This window comes from Natator depressus, chromosome 5 (assembly GCF_965152275.1).
Source record: "Natator depressus isolate rNatDep1 chromosome 5, rNatDep2.hap1, whole genome shotgun sequence".
Lineage (NCBI taxonomy): Eukaryota > Metazoa > Chordata > Testudines > Cheloniidae > Natator > Natator depressus.
Window position 1 is genome coordinate 107713788 of NC_134238.1, and position 19635 is coordinate 107733422.

Sequence of the window (19635 nt, forward strand, 5' to 3'; positions counted from 1 at the left end):
GGGCATCAGTTTTTTAGAATTTAACAGGCAGTGTTGTCTGCTGCATTAGAACTGCTCATCTCTTAACAGAGATTTTTCACCTGCAATTCCGTAAAATGTATAGAAAAGAATATTGACCATATGTTTAGATTTAGTATTGAAAAATGCAGGCATGCCTATTTGAGATACATTCTTAAATGAAAACACAGTTCCATTTAGCTTTAATAGAAGTTGCACGGCTAAAGCCTTGATCGCTAAATTATACCCCTTAATCTGCTCATTGAAATGCATCATAAAATTAACAAGCTTGCCTGTGAAAAGAGGCATCATGTGTACTGTAAAGCTCTCTTAAATTGTTTTAATGCTCAGAAAATACAAGTAATGCTTTGGTTTTCAAATAAAACATTACATAAAAATGCAACCTCTGATTTTCATTATCACTTAACTTGCTGTATGATTATTGTGCTAGGATTATTAATTATATAGCACCATAATGGTTCTTTGCACATTTCAAAACAAATAAGATAAGGTTCCTGTCTAGAAGAATTCTGACATAGACCCACATGAAACCTGGGCATCTGTTCAGCTACAGGAGTGTATAGAGATGACAACATTGATGAGATCAGCATAGGTTGGATTTTTTGGAAGAAGTGGGTTTTAAAGACAGATTTGAAGCAGGAGATCTGTGACATGCTTATCTTTTTAATTCTGCGCTGTCTGAAGAAAATGCAATCAAGGTCTTCTACCAAAAGAATCTCTCTTTAAAGTAAGATTTAAAATAAACGCAAAGGTGCATTTTTGTTATTTAATCTTTTTAAAAATATCTTTGATGCAGATATCTCATCTAGAATATATTTGCAAGAACAAGTCTGATACCATGAGGGAACTTCAACAGACCCAGGAAGACACTTTTAACAAAGTGGCTGAGCAGATGAAAGCACAGGAAAGCTGTTGGCAGAAACAGAAAAAGGGGTTGGAGCAGCAGTACTCTGGACTCCTTGGGGAAGTTCATGCAAGGGCACAGGTACTGTACATGTTCCAGAAAGCTCTAAATGTCTAATTTTTCTCTTTAAATATTTAGTATATTATTTCAGTATTTTGAGTTTCAAACCAGTTTAAAGTTGCTTAGGAATTTGAGTATATATTTTTTTATTTTAAGTATTTTTTTATTAACAACTTTTACTTACTTTAGGAAATGAATTACTTTCTGTTAAAACATTCCTGAAATGCATTGCTTAATTAGATCCTGCAGTTGGATTCCCCCCATCCCCTTACCCCCCCCCCTTTTTTTTTTTTTTGAAGAGGTTAAAGCTATACAGTGAAAAGATGTATTTCTTTGTAGAATTACATAGAGCCCCAGTTGCTTTTTCCAGTATGGACCCCCCCCCCCCCTTCTGAGAGTTTGTAGAATAAAAGTGATTTGAATTCACTGTGGAATGGAATTAGGTATATAAATTCTGAACCCAGGAGCAAATTAGTAGTTGCGGTAACAATGTTAAATAGTGTAATGGTCCCTTTTGTTTCAGGCACTACAGTGAAACAAATAACTGTGGCTTGAGTTATGTGCACTGAGCTTGAAGTTTAACGTTTTTATGAAAGGTTGAAGACTGTCAGCTCTGGAAACTGAAGTTCTCTCTGGGCAGATAAAAGCTACACACGCTGACATGCCAGTGTGCCTCAACCGTTACCAGGATGGTCCACTTCATGTTGAGAAGATGGTTCTTTGCTCTTTTAGCTTTTTACTTCTCTATTGAGACTGAAATGTTAGGTTTTTTCTCCTCTTTCTTTACCAAGTTGGATGGGACTCAGGTCAATTCTTGAAGGTAGAGGTCCCAATATCTCAGTGCCAATGCAGTCCGTCTCCTTCCTCTCAACTGTCCTGCTGCTGTGGTATGACTGAAACTTTCCTGAGAGGGAGTTCAGCTTTTAAAAGTTTGGGAAATGCTGTGTTATGCCAAATTCAGGATGACCTCTTCCTGTTTATGAATAGGACCCTACCAAATTCACAGCAATGAAAAACGCGTCACGGACTGTGAAATCTGGTCTTTTGTGTGCTTTTACCCTGCACTATACAGATTTCACAGGGGAGACCAGGGTTTCTCAGATTGGGGGTCCTAACCCAAAGGGAGTTGCAGGACGGTCGCAAGGTTATTTTAGTGGGGTTGCGGTATTGCCACCCTGACTTCTATGCTGCCTGCAGGGCTGGGTGGCTGGAGAGCAGCAGCTGTTGGCCGGTGCTCAGCTCTGAAGGGAGCGCCTCACCAGCAGCAGCACAGAAGTAAGGGTGGCAATACCATACCACGTTGCCCTTACTTCTACACTGCTGCCTTCAGAGCTGGGTGGCCGGAGAGTGGCAGCTGCTGACTGAGGGCTCATCTCTGCAGGCAGCAGCGCAGAAGTAAGGATGGCAATACCATACCGTCCTATCCTTACTTCTGCGCTGCTGCTGGAGGTGGCCCTGCCACCACTCTCCAGCTGCCCCCTCTACAATAACCTTGATGCACCCCCTCCCCCAGCACTCCTTTTTGGGTCAGGACCCCTACAACTACAGCACCATGAAATTTCAGATTTAAATAGCTGCAATAATGAAATTTACTATTTTTAAAAACCTATTACCATGAAATTGACCAAAATGGATTGTGAATTTGATAGGGCTCTATCTATGAATGAGCAGGACAAGAGGTAAATGCAGGGTGTGGATTCTTGTTCCTGAGCCAAAGGCGCCTGTATTTCCTTCTACTTCATCCTGTGTAGTCACACCTATCTGGAGTGGGTTTAAATCTCTGTCATGGCAGTATGGTTGCTTATTTTACACACACTTTGCACAGATATAAATGACTACAAGCTGCAAGGCAGTAGAGAATCAGGCCATGTTCTACACTCCTCAGGGTTCTCCATGACTGTATCCTTGGACCTTGACGATGGGGGGTTGCTCTTAGCCCTGTTCTTGCACCATTGCTTTTGCTGTCATTTTTAAGGAAGCTGGTTCTGGACCTGAATTTGACTCAACATGTTTGGGAATCAGGCCTTTTAAAATATGATTTTATATATATTCTACTGTGTATCTCAGTGATGAATGCTAGACACTTAACATTTTCTTTTGCATGGAGAAAGATGACTGTTTTGATTTATTTTTTCAAGTAAAGAAATAAACACTGTTAAGTAGTAATGGCACAAAATGAGAATACTGCTGACACCAGCAGAAGAATATAATAATATTTTGCACTTGTATAGTGTCTTCCACCCCAGGATCTCAAAGTGTATTACAAAAATTAATGAATTAAGCCTTGCAAGACCACTTTGAGATACGAAATTATTATTAAGCTCATTTGATATTCACCCTGCTTCCTTCCAGACATTCACTGCTGAAGATTGTTTAAAAGTTTAAATAAGGGACTTACGAGCTGTGTTTAATTTTGCAGGCAGTCGTCAGTATTAGTATAGAACATTGAGAACTGTCTCTGCACAGAGGTATACCTTGGAAATCTTTTGATGAGGTCATCAGATTAATTGACAGCTGTGGCTGTATAGCAACATGAATAATGCTACTTTGAGACTGTTGGGTGGTTAGTATTGCATTGGTGCAGTAAGCCTTCCAAAATGCAATGTAAGATTTCAATACCTGGCTTTTTACTATTAAAATATAACAGTTCAATTTGGAAGCTTTGTGCCAGTATTGTAAGACACCTGGCAGTGCTGCTGTCTTCAGCCTGTAGCATTCAGGGCCCCTGATCACAGATAGGGTCTTTGGGTGCTGCTAGATAATACTCTACAACAGGGGTTCTCAAACTGGGGGTTGGGACCCCTCAGGGGGTCACGAGGTTATTACATGGGGGGTCGCGAGCTGTCAGCCTCCACCCCAAACCCCGCTTTGCATCCAGCATTTATAATGGTGTTAAATATATAAAAAAGTATTTTTAATGTATAAGGAGGGTCACAGTCAGAGGCCTGCTATGTGAAAGGGGTCACCAGTAAAAAAGTTTGAGAACTACTGGTCTACAACTGTTGCTCTCAGTTAATTAGATGACCTAATTAGGAAGCAGGTTAGGGTTGCCAACTTTCTACTCACACAAAACCAAACACCCCTGCCCCACCCCTGCTCTGAGGCCCCACCCCCCGCTTACTCCATCCCCCCTCCCTCTGTCGCTCTCTCCACCCTCACTTGCTCATTTTCACCGGAATGGGGAAGGGGGTTGGGGTGCAGGAGGGAGTGAGGGCTCTGGCTTGGGGTGCAGGCTCTGGGGTGGGGCCAGGGATGAGGGGTTTGGGGTGCAGGAGGGTGCTCTGGGCTGGGGGGGTGGAACCAAGGGGTTCAGAGCATGGGAGGAGGCTCTGGGTTGAGGCAGAAGGTTGGGGTGTGGGAGGGGTCTGGGGTCTGGGCTGGGGGTGCGGGTTCCGGGGTGGGGCCAGAAATGAGGAGTTCAGGCTGGGGAAGGGGGCCGGGGTGCAGGAGGGGGCGAGGGCTCCAGCTCGGGGTGTGGGCTCTGATGCAGGGCCAGGGATGAGGGGCTTGGGGTGTAGCAGGGTGCTCTGGGCTGGGATCGAGGGGTTTGGAGGGCTGGAGGGGGATCAGGGGGTTGGGGCGCTGGAGGGAGTCAGGGGTGTAGGCGCCGGGTGGCGCTTACCTCAAGCAGCTCCCAGAAGCAGCAGCATGTCCCCTTTCTGGCTCCTATGCAGAGGCACAGACAGGCGGCATTATGTGCTGCCCCATTGCAGGCACCACCCCCGCAGCTCCGATTGGCTGCCATTCCCAGCCAATGGGAGCTGCAGGGGCGGCACCTGTGGACGAGTCAGCGCGCAGAGCCTCCTGGCTGCCCCTAGGCATAGGAGCTGGAGCAGGGACATGCCACTGCTTCCGGGAGCTGCGCAGAGCCACAACAGGCAGGGAGTCTGCCTTAGCCCCGCTGCGCCATGGACTGGACTTTTAATGGCCTGGTGAGCGGTTCTGACCCGAGCCACCAGGGTCCCTTTTTGACCAGGTGTTTCAATCAAAAAACCGGATGCCTGGCAACCCTAAAGAAGTGTCAGTGTTATTCTGTCGTGCAGAACCTCTCAAAGTGGCCTTGTCACAGATTACTAGCAAACAGGGATGGCTATAGATGTGTTAGAGGATGCCTGGGGATCCTCATTGGCAGCTGGGCTTAAAATGAATGTAACTTCCAGTGCTTTTGTGGGAAGAGTAACATCCTCCATTTTGATGTTCATAGAGTCACCTCTGACCTTGAGCAGGGTCTGCCAATAAATTCCTTTAATCTGAAATAAAAATATACATTTGGAAATGTCTGTTTTGAGAAACCTAACGAATATATGGAATGTACTCCCTTGTCTCAGACATGTCATTTCTTCAGACTGTGTGCAGACTTGTAGGAAATAGCCTGTGATTTCCAAATATCCATTACTGTGAGTAATTAAAAAAAACAAAAGCAAAAACAGTTTTCACCATTTTAGTGGGCTACATTAAAACTAATATATGTTATGGCTTTAGCTGCATTGATATCTGCGAAGATACTGGGATAGAAACAAAAACCTAAAGCTATTAACAAAAAGAGGGATGTTGGTTTCAGCTCTATTAGAAATATAACAAGGTTTGCAAAATAGGAAAGGAAAAAAATCCTCTAGGGAGAGAGAAAATATTTCCTTGTTGATTTGGCATTTATTAAGAAGCAGTGCTTTTTACAGAAGAAGCAGGTGAACCAGCTGATGACTTTGGTATGTTGCAATTGTATCAAAAGTCACTTATGTAAGATATAAAAATAAAATAGTGGAAATACAGTGAAACCTTTTGAAGTCCAAGTGTCATTAAGTCTCTAGTTTGCAATCTGTCTTCTTGCCAACATAAAGGATAAGGACCCAGCAAGAAATAGGATAAAATAGAGTTCTACTCTCCGGGGGAGTATCTAATTTTTGTTAATGAACTTGAAGTTCACAGAGTTCTTTAACACAGTAGGGCATCCCTCAAAGCTCATATGTTCCAGGAAGTCAGCCCGCCACTCTTAAAGGAGCTAACCCTGCTATCTCTTTCAAAAAAATATACTTTTAAGTTTCTAAGAAGATATTAGAAACAATGCAGAGTAAGATACAAACAATTAAAAATTATTGTAAAAGTGAAAACAGATGCAGCTTCATTTTTTTTAAACCTGTGTTTATGGTTAAATAATAATTTATATACCTCTGCAATATATTTGAAAGATTTTAGGTTTTGTTCATTTTCTCATCTTGCAAATTTTTAAAAAGAAGCATTAAACAGAGTACAGGATGCCAGTGCTGGTATTTCATAGACCTATAGGGATTGCACTTTAAATGTGCTTACTTAAATGCTGGCCTGTCAGCTCTGAGGGTTAGGAACCATAAATTGGTTTCCAAATCCAAATGACCTTTTTAGTGCCTTCCCGACACACTATCAGATAGTATTTGGTTCTTGCAGAATAAGGCCTGTAAATAATGCAGTAGTCCCAAAAGACTTTGTAGATGAACAAATTTCCTTTTAAAGTAGAATACTGATGCAATAAATCCTGTAAGTTAAATTATGAAATTAATCCACTTAATGCATTTCTACATAGTAGAAATACTAAAATAGAAGTGTTTCTTCAAATTTAACTTGTCTTCTACTTTGAAGAGCAAGATAGTTGTTCTTTCTAAAAATTGTACCTGGTGTTGCTTGCAGATAAGCTGATTGAGGATACTATGCTATCTTCTATCACAATAATAAGAATTAAAAATTGGAGTCCATATTCTTGTTGGAGTAGCATGGTAAGTCATTGCTATAACACTGTTGTGCTTCCATAGTTTCGGAATGATTGTCCTCCAAAGATTAAAAAAAAGTTAAACTAATTCTGTTGACATACCTGAATATGATGATTTCTATTGTGATTCTTTTATTTAAATCACTGCCATATTTGATGTGACCAGAAGAGGAAAAAAATGGAATAAATAAGCCTTTTAGCCTTAGTTAGTGAAGAGTTCAGTAGATATTTCTTTATTTTGAAAATTATGCTCTAGTTTAAATCCACGTTTGTCTTTACAGAAATATCAAGAAATTGCAGAAAAAGCCAAGGAAAGATGTTCTGTCATTGAAAAAGCACGAGAGCAGTTGGTCCATGAAAATTCACAATTGAAAAGTATATTAATACAGACACAAAAGGAACATGCATCTCTGCTGGCAGCCTGTGCACTAATGGGTGGTGCCTTATATCCTCTATACAGCCGATTATGTGCCTTGTCTACACAAAGAGACTTTCTCCAGGATCAGGTCCACACCTATGAAGTACTCAAACAGGAAATTAGGACTCTGGTCAATGCTTTGTCTGATGTAGAGGGAAAGAGGCAAGATGAAGTGAAGATAAAGAAAAAGCATTTCAAAGGCATGATACATGTGTTCCGGAAAGGTGTTATTGCAGTTCTGGCAGCTCACAGACTTCAAATTTTGGGACGGTCAAGTAGCTCTCTTTTCTCCTGGGTAGATGGTTTCAAAGAAGGCATAGGAATCCTAGTTTGCATAGGAGAGGCCAAGGGGAAACATAATCTATCAAGTAAGATAATTGATATGTTCTTTTAGAATGTTATATCAGATTACACTGTTGGTTTGTTTGTTTATTTATTAATAATGTGTAAAGACAAATATAATGATGACTTGACTTGAGAAGATATTTGTATGCATATATTGGATCTGAGGCTCCCACAAATACAAATATTTTCTCTCTGTTTATTGAATAGCTGAAAAAGAAGGTGGTGCTGTGTGTGTATATAATATCATCAGATATCTGTGATAGATTTTTATTACCTTTCCAGAACAAGAGGTTTCAAACATTTCAGTATCGTGCTACCTGGTTCACTGCCCTATGAAGTCTCCAAACAAATGGAGATCCAGAGAAAAGGTCCTAATTAAAAAGCCAAAGTGCTAATCTATGTTATATGTATTCCATACTAAAAATAAAATAGTATTCGTATGGGATTATTAAACCTTCGTTTGCAGAGTACAGTAACTGTAAAGACATTGTACATTTATTGAAGTATGAAAGTAAACAAAAACACATTTACTCATTTTATGGTTTCTCCAAGTAAGAGGAAGTGATAAAAGAACAAGTAATTATTTTCCCCTTTAACAGCTGAAGGTGGCATAGTGCATGTCAACACCATCTAAAATTTCTTGAAAGAAAAGTAGAATCCTGGCATGAATTTTGTGTAAACTTTATTTTGATCAATTTCTTAAACTAAAGATTATAGTGTACCATATATCTCATCCAATGTTACTTTTTATTACATTTTGTTTCACAGAACACCAAAAGGAACAAATCCATTGTCTTCAAGCACTCAGCTGGTTTACTAGTTCTGACCTTCTTGCTGCAATAATCAGTTCGGTGGCTGAATTACAGGAAGTTGTTAGCAAAACAGGTAATTTTTAAATATATTGTTGTAGTAGAGAATATAAAAAGTGGTATGTTATGTGATTTCCTGTTTCTGGATTTTGTATCTTCAAATGTCTTTTCTTCTAGCTCAAATTTCTGGAGGTGGAAAGTTGTTTGGGGAGTCTAATTTTCTTAATCTTTATTGGTAGTTGTACTTGTTTTTTTCCTTTTGGATGCTTTTGCATATATATAACCACGTCACACACACATGCTCACATGTGGTAGTATGTAAATAATAACCCTATGCCACATGTGGTCAGTACTTCTGAATACTTAATGGCAAAAGCAGTAGTTACTTAAGATTGTATCACAAAATGAAGTGGTGAATATGATAGGGTTAACTTTAACGTATAATGCATGTTTAATGTTTACTGTCATTTTAGCATTAGTTTTATATCTGGCTTTTGTATTTTTTGTTTGTTAGCCTAACAATTCAGTAATCGCTTACTTACCTGATTTCCAACATGGGTTGCAAAATATACCCTTTTATTATTTCCCTCCATGCTCTTACAATTTTCCCACATCTCTCTATTTCGTGGTTTTCTTATTTAGTGATGTATAGATCGTCATCTTTATTGTTATTTCTTGTAACTCTCCTAAGGTCCCAATCAGGATTAGGGCCCCATTATGCTGTATAAACAGCATCTGTAACTACCTGCATGGCAGATTGCATTGATTTCTAGAGAGTGGTAAACAAATATTTGATTCCCTAAATCCCAATACATCTGACCATAAAGGGAAATTAAAGCTTAGCCATTTTAATGAACCATATCTGGATAGTGATTGCCTCCATCTTCCAGTTCAAGATTCATAAAACTTTCTTTTAACTTCTCTGTAAATCTAGCCCAGCGTGGTCAGCCCTATTCAGATTAGGGATATCTAGTAGATTTGAAATTCTTTCTGTAAAATTAAAGAGATGAAATGACCACTTTCCCTGATATTCGTGAGGTACCAGTGCATGAGACTCACAAGCAGTAGCTTGCTGCTTTGGTAGATGCTCTCAACTGCACTAAACATTTGCTAATTAAAAATTATTGTAAGACAACTCCTTAAATCTCATTAATTGTAGAATGGCCAAAAGCAGCCAAAGTTTACTGCTGGCCCATTCAGAGAAACTAATCTTGTGTATTGAAAGCCAGTAATTCGTGAGTTCAATCCCACTTCTTCCACTTACTCAGAGTGTGGCTTTGGGCAAGTTACTTCACCTTCCTTCCTGTGCCTCATCTATCTGTGTACATGGAAATAACAACGTTTCACAGTCTCATAAGAGGGTTCTGAAAATTAATTTGAGTGTATGTAAACTACTTTTAAGAAGTTCGCAAAAAGAAAAGGAGTACTTGCGGCACCTTAGAGACTAACCAATTTATTTGAGCATAAGCTTTCGTGAGCTACAGCTTTATGCATCCGATGAAGTGAGCTGTAGCTTATGCTCAAATAAATTGGTTAGTCTCTAAGGTGCCACAAGTACTCCTTTTCTTTTTGCGAATACAGACTAACATGGCTGCTACTCTGAAACCTTTTAAGAAGTTGTAGATCTAGCCTGATAGTCTGGGAGCAAATCTCATTCCGTGGACAGCTAGTTATAGAAAGGTCATTTGATTTGTAAAAATCTACAGAATCATAATTTCAATGGTGTTCACCCTCTGTGGCATGGCAAGAGGGGACTTGCTGTCACCCCAGCCCCGGGTCTTCTGATTGGTGGACATTTTGATGATACATCATTGGAAACGGGTCAGGTTAGGTATTATCCAAAAGCCTGGTCTCCCATGGCCACAATGGTACCAAACATGACAAACCTGAAACAATTATGAAGATACATGTTTGAGAGCATGTTTAAAAATCAGGTTTTTTGTTTTTTTTAATCATACTTGAACACAGATGCATTGTTACATAAAAAAAAAAGACATTGAGCTTTGGTAATCCTAGGTAAGTTACCGTTGACATATAGGACTGAAAACAGAAACCACTGCTAGACATATTGTCACACTGATCCTCATCTGTGCCCCAGTAGCACATCTTCATACAAGGCAGGTTGCTGGCCAAATATTTTCAGGGTGATGAGCATCTGGTCTTTGCACAGAAACATTTGATTGGCTAAAGGATTGATTTGGGAGCTCATGGTATTTCACACATAACTGGTGCAATTGGTCCATCCTCCAAGACCCATCCATGCTCAACAGGGGAAGGTAGGTTTGAATGTGCTCAGTCACCCTGAGCCATTCCATTACTTGATAGTTTTCTCTCTTGAGAGCAGGTATAAATGCCCCCCTTGTCAGTGGTAAGTTTTCTGTCTGCTTCTTGGAAAATATCCACCAACATAGCTCTGCAAGTTTCTTAATGTTGTCTTCTAATGATGGACTCTCCGTACGAACATCTCCAGTGCATTTGTACCCTCATCAGTGACTATCTCAGCCATTCCAAGCACCTTCAGAGTGAGGAAATAGTCTTTAGAGGCTGAATCAAATGCCTTCCAGTAAGATAATTTGGCCTTTTCAGCCAACATTCCAGCAGTGTCACATTCTGAACAGGGGTGCTGGAACAGTTTGTATAGTGGGAGTGCTGAGAGCCACTGAACCAAACTGTAAACTCTGTGTATAATGGAAACGACTCCAAGCCAGGGGGTGCTGCTGCACCTCCAACATCTCTAGTTCCAGCATCTATGATCCTGAAAGGACATGGATTCCTAATAGGTTTTAATGGTCCGAGTGATAGGAATACATCTCTGAGGGATATACAAGTGATTCTGTTCCCCAGCAGCAGGCACAAAACCAGAATCTTGTAGAAGTCGTGGATCGCACCACATAGAGAACACTAGAACCTCTGTGTTTTGTGCAAAAATCTGGAGTTTAATAGACCCTCTCTCTGTAGCATTGATGGCATGCAAAATAATTTTAGTGTCAGTCTCCTCATGAAAACTACTAAGAAACTCCACTGAACAGTGAGAGGCAGCAGCTCTGTGAAGCCATGCGACAACAAAATTCTTTTGAGTTCATATGCTGGAGCATTTATCCTGCAAGGTATGTGGTTAACTCATCCTTCGTGTGAGTATGAGACATTGTGACGTTGGAGATGTTTGTGGAATCAGTGATTTTTATATTGGACAGGTGCAATACCGTGGAGTCTCTTCTTCTAGTAATATTTTAATTGATTTCTGTGCATACATGTCAAACACAAGGTGGACTTTATATAGGTCCAGAATGCTCTAACCCGGGGTCGGCAACCTTTCAGAAGTGGTGTGCCGAGTCTTCATTTATTCACTTTAATTTAAGGTTTCGCGTGCCAATAATACATTTTAACGTTTTTCAGAAGGTCTCTCTCTATAAGTCTATATATTCTATAACTAAACTATTGTCGTATGTAAAGTAAACAAGGTTTTCAAAACGTTTAAGAAGCGTCATTTAAAATTAAATTAAAATGCTGATCTTATGCCGCCGACCTGCTTAGCTCGCTGCCAGTCTGGGGTTCCGTCTGCCGGCTCCTGCCAGCCAGGGTCCCGGCTGCCGGCCCCGCTCAGCCTGCTGCCGGTCTGGGATCCCGGCCCTGCCCACATAGAGTGGGTACCTACTTTCTCCCTGGTTCTAGCCCATTTCTCTTCCTCTCTCTCTGCACAGAGCTGAGGGTGGGAGTGCACTGAGCACAGGGCTGGGGGTGAAGGAGCAGGCTGGGGGTTGGGGTGCAGGATCTGGCCAGGAGCTAGAATGAGGGAGGGGGCTCAGGGTTGGGGTAGGAGGTTTGGGTGTGGAGTGCTTACCTGAGCAGCTCCCATTTGGTGCGAGGGGTGCAGGTAGGAATGGAGGGGTGCAGGAGCTCCCGTTTGGTGCTCACTGTGGGGGTGAGAATGTGGGGGGTGCAAGAGTCAGGGCATGGGGTGTGGGGGGGATGGGTATGTGTGGGGGTGCAGGAGTCAGGGCAGGGGACTGGGGGTGTGTGAGGAGGGTATAGGAGTCAGGGCATGGAGTGTGGGGGGCTGGGTATGTGTGGGGGTGCTGGAGTTAAGGTTGCGGTTGTGGAGGGTGCAGGGGTCAGGGCAGGAGGCTGAGGTGTGTGAGGGGTGCAGAGATCAGGGCAGAGGGCTGAGTGTGTGTGAGGGGGGTGCAAGGTTCATGGCAGAGGGCTGGGGTGTGTGTGAGGGGGGTGCAGGGGTCAGGGCAGAGGGCTGGGGGTGTGGGCTGGGGTCGTGGGGGTGCTCCCAGCCCCCTGCCCAGAGTGGCTCATGGCAGGGGACTGGAGGGAATATGCCCTGATTCCACACCCTGTCCCCAAGGCCCCATCCCCACCTCCTCCCCGGAGCTGTGAGCACGCTGCAGCTCCACTTCTCCCCCTCCCTCGCAAGGGCCATCAGCTGATCGGCAGCAGGGGGGGAGGGTGGAGCTTGCCTGCCCTGCAGCAGCAGCAGGCACCGGCAGCGGGACCAAGCTTCTTCACCCTGCCCCCTCGTGGAGAGGCAGAGAAGGGCGGGCCAGGGCGGGCAGGATTTTTAATGGCACGCTGCAGCCTGCCAGGGTCCTGGCCTGGGTTTGGCAGCGGGCGCTGAGCGGGGCCGGCGGCTGGGACCCGGCAGGCAGCAGCGTGCCATTAAAAATTGGCTGGCGTGCCATCTTTGGCACGCATGCCATAGGTTGCCGACCCCTGCTCTAACCAAAGCTGATTGAAAGGCTACATTTCCAAACGAGCTATGCTTCTAAGCCATGCTCTGGCCACTACACTGTTCCACCCGTGCAAAGTGGTCCTAAAACAGTCCTATCCAACCTTGGAGGGTCTCTTGAATGCTGGAATCTCAGGAAGAATATAGATACCGTGGTGGCTCCTACCTACCTCCCTGCCATCAGAGAAAAGAGGTCGTGGTCAGAGTGTCCGTACATCCTGTAGAGAACTGACTGTTATAATAGCAGCCTTAAGGCCACTTCAGATTTGTGTCAGGCACTGGGCTTCTGCAGAGCACATCCGGGATTAGAGGAAGACAAAGGCCACTCCTACTTCTAAGATGTGCCCGATGCCTTCCAACCACAGCTAAGGACCTTGGGTCCCATGGCGCTGTGCCCAGCTGTGCTTTGCAAACAATGAGCTGAAAGTTCTTAATCACCAGTGGCTTTAGTATTTGATGCGTTTGGCCTGGGAACGTAGGAATTGCCATAGCAAGTCTGGCCCAGGGGGTCTGTGTAATCCAGTGTCATGTCTTTGACAGTGGACAGCACCAGTTGCTTCTGGAGGAAGGTACAGAAATCCCTGTAATGAACAATTTTGGAATAACCTGTCATCAAGGGAAGTTTCTTACTTACTCTGGAAAGTTAGTATTTGGCTAATGACCTAAAGCATGATGGTTTCTGTATCCCTTATATTTTAACATTTTTAGTGTACTCTGTATGTTCTCATTAATCAGATAAATGTTTAATCTTTTTTTAATCCTGGTGAACTTTTGACTTCACTGATGTTGTTTTCTGGCATGGGGTTACACAAATTAATTATGTTTTGTATATGCAAGGCAGCATTTGACTCTTTGCAATGTTCTTATGATCCTTCATTGCTCTTTGCTCCCTGGTACTCCTATAGCCACAAATATTCTAACAGAAATTAAATATATCAGAAGTGAGGAAGCAGGACTGCAAGAAAGTAAAGAAAATTGAGGAGTAGAGACACTGTGATATACCCAAGATCAAACAGCAAATGGGTTCCAGAAAGCCAGGAACAGAACCAAGTCTCCTCACTTCCATTTCCATGCCCTGGCCACCAGATCATCCTGATATCCAGTAACTCAAATTCACATCCCAACACTGCCAATTCAAGCCTTTTGGAACAATGTTTGCACTGTATGTCAAAATGCATAGGAGCCGGTTACACAGGAGTGCATGCATTCCTGTGTCTGGACAAGTGGCTGATCAATGACAGCACTTTAAAAAGGATTTCAAAGATAAGTCATATCAGCATTGAGGTGCTGAAATCACTAACTTTCTTATACTACTCAAATCCCCAAGTTGTTTTGCTGATACTAGAATATATAGGAGTCCTGCTAGCCATTGTTTAGATGAAATCCTTGTTGTTTAAGAGACTGTAGAATTCATGGTCAGAATAAAAAAGGCATGAGAGGCCTCAGGAAGTCATGTAGTTTTATATAGGGTTGGAATGGTTTATCTTTAGATTTACTTTAAAAGACCTTCAACGTGCATTTTTTCTTTTGTTTTTTTTTAAATACAAATTGTACTTCATTAGCACTCAGAGGAACCAATCAATGAATACAGATATTGTCTGCTGTAACATAAACTGAATTTCTGAAGCTTTGTACGAATATTTTAGTTCCTCTGTAGTATTAATCAGTTTATTCTTTCCCTTCGTTCTGTTTCACTCAAAACAAAACAGCATTCTCCCTCCACCTGTCACGAGAGGAAGGTTTGTCACTTTTCATTGCCTTTTGCTTCATTTGTTTAATAAAGAATTGATTGCTCTTCGTACTGTAATTTTATTTGTGTAAGCCATTTCTTACGTGCTCATCATAATATAAATAATTTATTGCTTTTATTGTAGTTCCCTGATAGTCTGTGGCCAGGTACTTAAAGTGTATATGTTCTTTTTCCACTTGTTATAGATATAGAAGGATATAGTACCTTATGGAATTACACTGTATTCTCATTTCACCTTGCAAAGCAGTCAGTAAATCACACCAACAAATTTCTGTGTTTTAGTCAAAACCATTATTCATTAAAAATTAACTAGAGGTGATTGTGATGGGTTGGACCCCTTGGAAGCCACCTGATGTGCTGAGGTACCACTGAGTCTACCTGTTCTGCTAACATGGGCCCTCCTTTAACCTGTCTTGCTGAGCCAGGCTCTTAAAACCTCCTCTAACACACACACAGGCAGGGCCACTCCCAGCTGCAGATGAGCTCCGGGAGGACTCGGCTTCAGGGACTTGCTCCAGCACTCAGATGTCCACCTCCCTTGGAGTGCAGATCCAAAGATATATCATGAAATTTGCCCCTTCCCTCAATATGGAGAGAGGTGCACACTTCTTACCCCCCCCCCCCACACACACACACCCGTTGTTAATTACAGAAACTGGGTTCAATAATAAAACAATTTTTTTTAACTATAAAAGGCAGATTTTAAGTGGTAAAAGGGGTAACAAACAGAACAAAGAAGACTACTAAGCAAATGAAATCAAACACGCAAACTAAGCTAGTTTCACTAAAGAAATTGGTTACAGTTAGTATTTTTCACCCTAGATATTGTTGCGGGCAGTTTGCAAAGTTTCTGTGGTTTAGAGTTCCAGTTATATTCCTTTTCAGACTAGACCCCTGTTTCAGTCTGGACTCCCCCCTTGCCTTCCCTTTTGCAGTCTTTCTTCTTGGGCAGATAGGCCACGGAGAGGAGAAGTACTGTTAGCCTTCCTTCCCACCCTTAAATAGGATTTACATAAGGCAGGAATCCTTTGTGTCCCAAACTTGACCCCCCTTCCCTTACATTGAAAAGTTACAAGAAGTCCCAGGTAATGTTTTAGTATCAGGTGACAAGACCACCTGACTCTGTAGGATCACCGCGTCCATGAGTCAGTGGCAGTATGAAGCGTCCGCAGGAAAGCCAAGCTTTTCACAGCCCATCGTCCTCGCTGATGGGCCATCTGCCCTGTCTGGCTTTTCCATTGTTGTACCTGTAGTGTTAGCAGTGGGCGTCGTCCAAAGCAGCATAGTTGAAATACAGATATATAGTTAATTTTGCTAACTTCAGATACAGAAATGTTACAGGCATACAAATTGAATAATCACATTCAGTAAATCATAACCTTTCCAATGATATCTCACATGAGCCATCTTGCGTAAAGTATATTTCAGTTATGTCATATTCATATCATAAGTATATTTTTATAAAGGATATGGAATAGCACATCAGTGATGCTTTGATTTTATGCTCCCCAACCTATCAAAGTTTATCTCTGTGCTAATCTTCAGAATCAAAAGTCTACATATTCTGTCTGATGGCATACAAAATCTCTCTCTTTTTTTAGTGAAACCATCATTTCAAATTGCTACAATACAAGTGACAAAATATGGTGCAATGTAGATGCATTGTCATGCAAAGAGTATTTTGATTTGATCATGTGCTATAATATTCTTTGTTCACTTATTATTGATTCTACCTGTATAATTTCGATAATGCTCTGGTACCCATTGTAAAGAATGCTCTATAAGTCTTCATGTTCCGTTTGTTTGAACCTTTTGATTTTATCCTTATAGCGTAAAGAAGAATTCTTTGTTTTAAAGAAACTGTCTTGTTTTTTCTGCTTGCGCTTTAAAGAAAATATTTTAATTCACTATAGCAACAGGAGATCTGGTGTACTACTGAATGTAAATAAGTTCCTGCATGCTTGTCGTCTTACACTGATAGTATCATAAGACAAGTAATGACAGATTAAGACCTGCCTAGCAGAGGGAAAACTAAATTACAAGACTTTTATTAAGGCATAAATAAACCTATTAACCGTTATCTGGAATACCAATTAGTAGAAGGAGCACTGACAATTTTATTTATCAACATTAAACACAATTATTAATTACAGACCTGACGAATCTAGCAGTAAGCAGGACATGTTGGGTGTGCTGGGGCCTTAAGTCCATTATATGAGAAGGATGATTACCAAAATCCTGTGGGAAAATAAGTAATTGTAGCTGTAAAATTTTAATTGCCTTGGAATAAGGTAAATTATATTCTCTTGTCTCAGAATATAAATAGTATGGCATTAAGGTACCAAGCCTCACTAGTTTTAAACAGCAAATTATTTAGACAACTATGCTGGAAAAAAAGAAGAAAAACAGTTATAAATTTGCATTTTAAATATTGCAATAAAGTGATTTACCTTCTGCTGTCAAATGTGTGAACACATGCAAAGATATTTATCATACAGTATATAGTTTGCGTGCATCAGAAACGTTTGCATTTTATTAATCCAAAGGTTGGACTATACAAGAAAAAGGACTTAAAATACAGTATTGGAGGAGAACACAGAATTATTTGGTAAATTATATATTAACAAAACAGTTATTTTTATTGGGTCAAATTCTGCCCTCATGTTTGTTGTACATGTCGCTCCAGTGGTAGTCAGTAGAAGCAGCGTGTTCCATCTGAAGGTAGAATTTGGCCCAAATTCTCTACTTGGGGAAGGCTCCTTTTGATTGGATTAGGAGCATTGGCTGAGTAAGGACTTCAGGATCAAGCCCAGTGAGTTCAGTCTTCCTCTCTTAGTTCAATGGCAACATTCCCAACAATCTGATTCAGACATATGTCCGTTTTTGTAAAATGAGAATAAGAAAGAACCTACTTTTTAAATCTGTATTTCTTTTTTTTCTTTAAGATCCAAATTCCTGGCTTTGTGGACACTTCCTCGTAAGTGCCGCCAGGAATTCTTTTTCAAAACTCATGGACAAATTTAATGTATTAATGGAGACTATACCAGTGGATAGCAGCAGGACCATCACATATGCAGAGAAGGACTCCTTGGTTCACAGACTGGCTCATGGACTTCATAAAATAAATGCACAGGCACCAAAATCTGGACTAGGTGATAGAATACCCATTACAGTATGTATATTTCTTGCTGATTTATATATATATATATATAAAATTTCACAGAATAATTATAGTAGAGCTTTCAAAATAGTTATGATGCTAATTTCATTTTCAGGTTGTGCTTCACAGCTGACTTTTAATTTAATCACCATTTAATTTTGTATACAAGTTAGTTTACGCCTGGAAAGATTGGGCCCTGAATCAGTTACATCTTTTAATATGATGTTAAAGAATTGCAAGGCAAGAGATTTGGTTGTATTAAGCTTGAAATAATTTTTCTCTTCTAAATTCTGTCAAAATTTAATTTTCTTCGTAAGAACATCCTGTAACCCCTTTTGAAGTTAAGATTAATGATTTTGTTCTATTTTTTTTTCACCTTCTCTTCTTCCAGTGTACTTTGGTAATGCAAAATGCATGTTATGTTTTTGCAAAAACTCAGTTAAACTTCTTCTCTCCAAATATCTACTCTATGCATGTATTTAGGAATTTTTCAATGACCCACAACAGCAGGTGAAACAGTGCTCTTTGTGTGTGTTGGTGGATGTGTGCAGAATGAAAGCTTCATTTAATTTGCTTGGGTATTAAATGCTATTGATTTATTGCTAAAATAGCACATTTTATAGCACATAAAATTGTTTCCGTTTACTAACAGAAAAGCATAGCATCCTTGCAGAAGCAAATATTTGAATTTACACAAAGGCTGCATACAGCAGAAGTGGAACGCCGTTCACTACGCTTAGAACTCTCAGAATTCAAACGGAATTTGAATGAGATGAAAAAAGAGGCTGACAAAGCCCAGAGCCTGCAAGAGCAATTAAATGCATTTAAGCAATCTGTAAGTATATTTAATTTAGAAAAGACTGGCTTAAAGGAAAGCCTCCTTCTACATGTTTTTGATTTGTGTTCTTTAGAAAAATAAGTATAAATCCAATTATTAACAGAATTTTACAGAAAACTTGCCCCGTGAATGTCACCAAGCTGCAAGCCAGATGTATTAAAAAGTGACTCTTTTCCATAGGAGTTTCTTTTTATTTTGCAGAATGAGATATTGTGGGTGAATTACACTTTTGCTCTTTGACAGACCCAGTTTTTCTTTCATATGCTGAAAATGTTCTTTTCTGATTTACACACCATAAAGGACTTATATATGTTCCCTCAAATAGGGCAGTCAGGCATATTTAATAAGTACATTCATGACAACATTGCATAGCATAAACACAATATTTTAAGCTATGTTTTACCCTTGCTCTATATTCTGACGCACCTCTTTACTGTATCTTTTGTTATGGGTCAAGTCCTGAAGCTAGTTTGTGTCAATAAGTGCAATCTTGAAAATAGTTTGTCTTGTGGATTTATGCAGATGATTTTAAACACATCCCCAGCAGCCTGTATTTGGCAAACCCTCTCTCTGTGCTTCTTCCTGGAGCCACTGGATTTACTACAGCCATAAGGCTGCGTTGATCACTGCACAGCTACAGTTGATAGAGATGAAAGGAAGGGACTAAAAACAGGTCCCTTTATCTTTTTAAAAAAACCCAAACTCTCTTGCACCGGATCAATGGAATTACTTCAAGGGCTGTATCCTCCATTGTCTCTTGACTGTGCAGGGAGTGGAGGTTTTTTTCAGACTGATGCGTCCTCATTGCAGATCAGAGGCTGTTCTCCATTGTAACCATGTGACAGACCCTCCAGAGCT

The 19635-nt window shown here is 40.9% G+C and overlaps 1 protein-coding gene across 9 annotated transcripts in view; it reads left to right on the forward strand.

Moving 5' to 3' along the window:
- The window catches only part of CCDC171 (coiled-coil domain containing 171), a 231580-nt gene that overhangs the window by 107309 nt on the left and 104636 nt on the right, over positions 1 to 19635 (forward strand). For all 9 annotated transcript variants that reach the window (XM_074953416.1, XM_074953419.1, XM_074953415.1 and 6 more), the window contains 5 exons: positions 815 to 1003; positions 7004 to 7508; positions 8254 to 8370; positions 17725 to 17951; positions 18592 to 18774. In XM_074953416.1, coding sequence (XP_074809517.1) covers positions 815 to 1003; positions 7004 to 7508; positions 8254 to 8370; positions 17725 to 17951; positions 18592 to 18774 — 1221 coding nt within the window. The remainder of the gene's footprint in view (positions 1 to 814; positions 1004 to 7003; positions 7509 to 8253; positions 8371 to 17724; positions 17952 to 18591; positions 18775 to 19635) is intronic.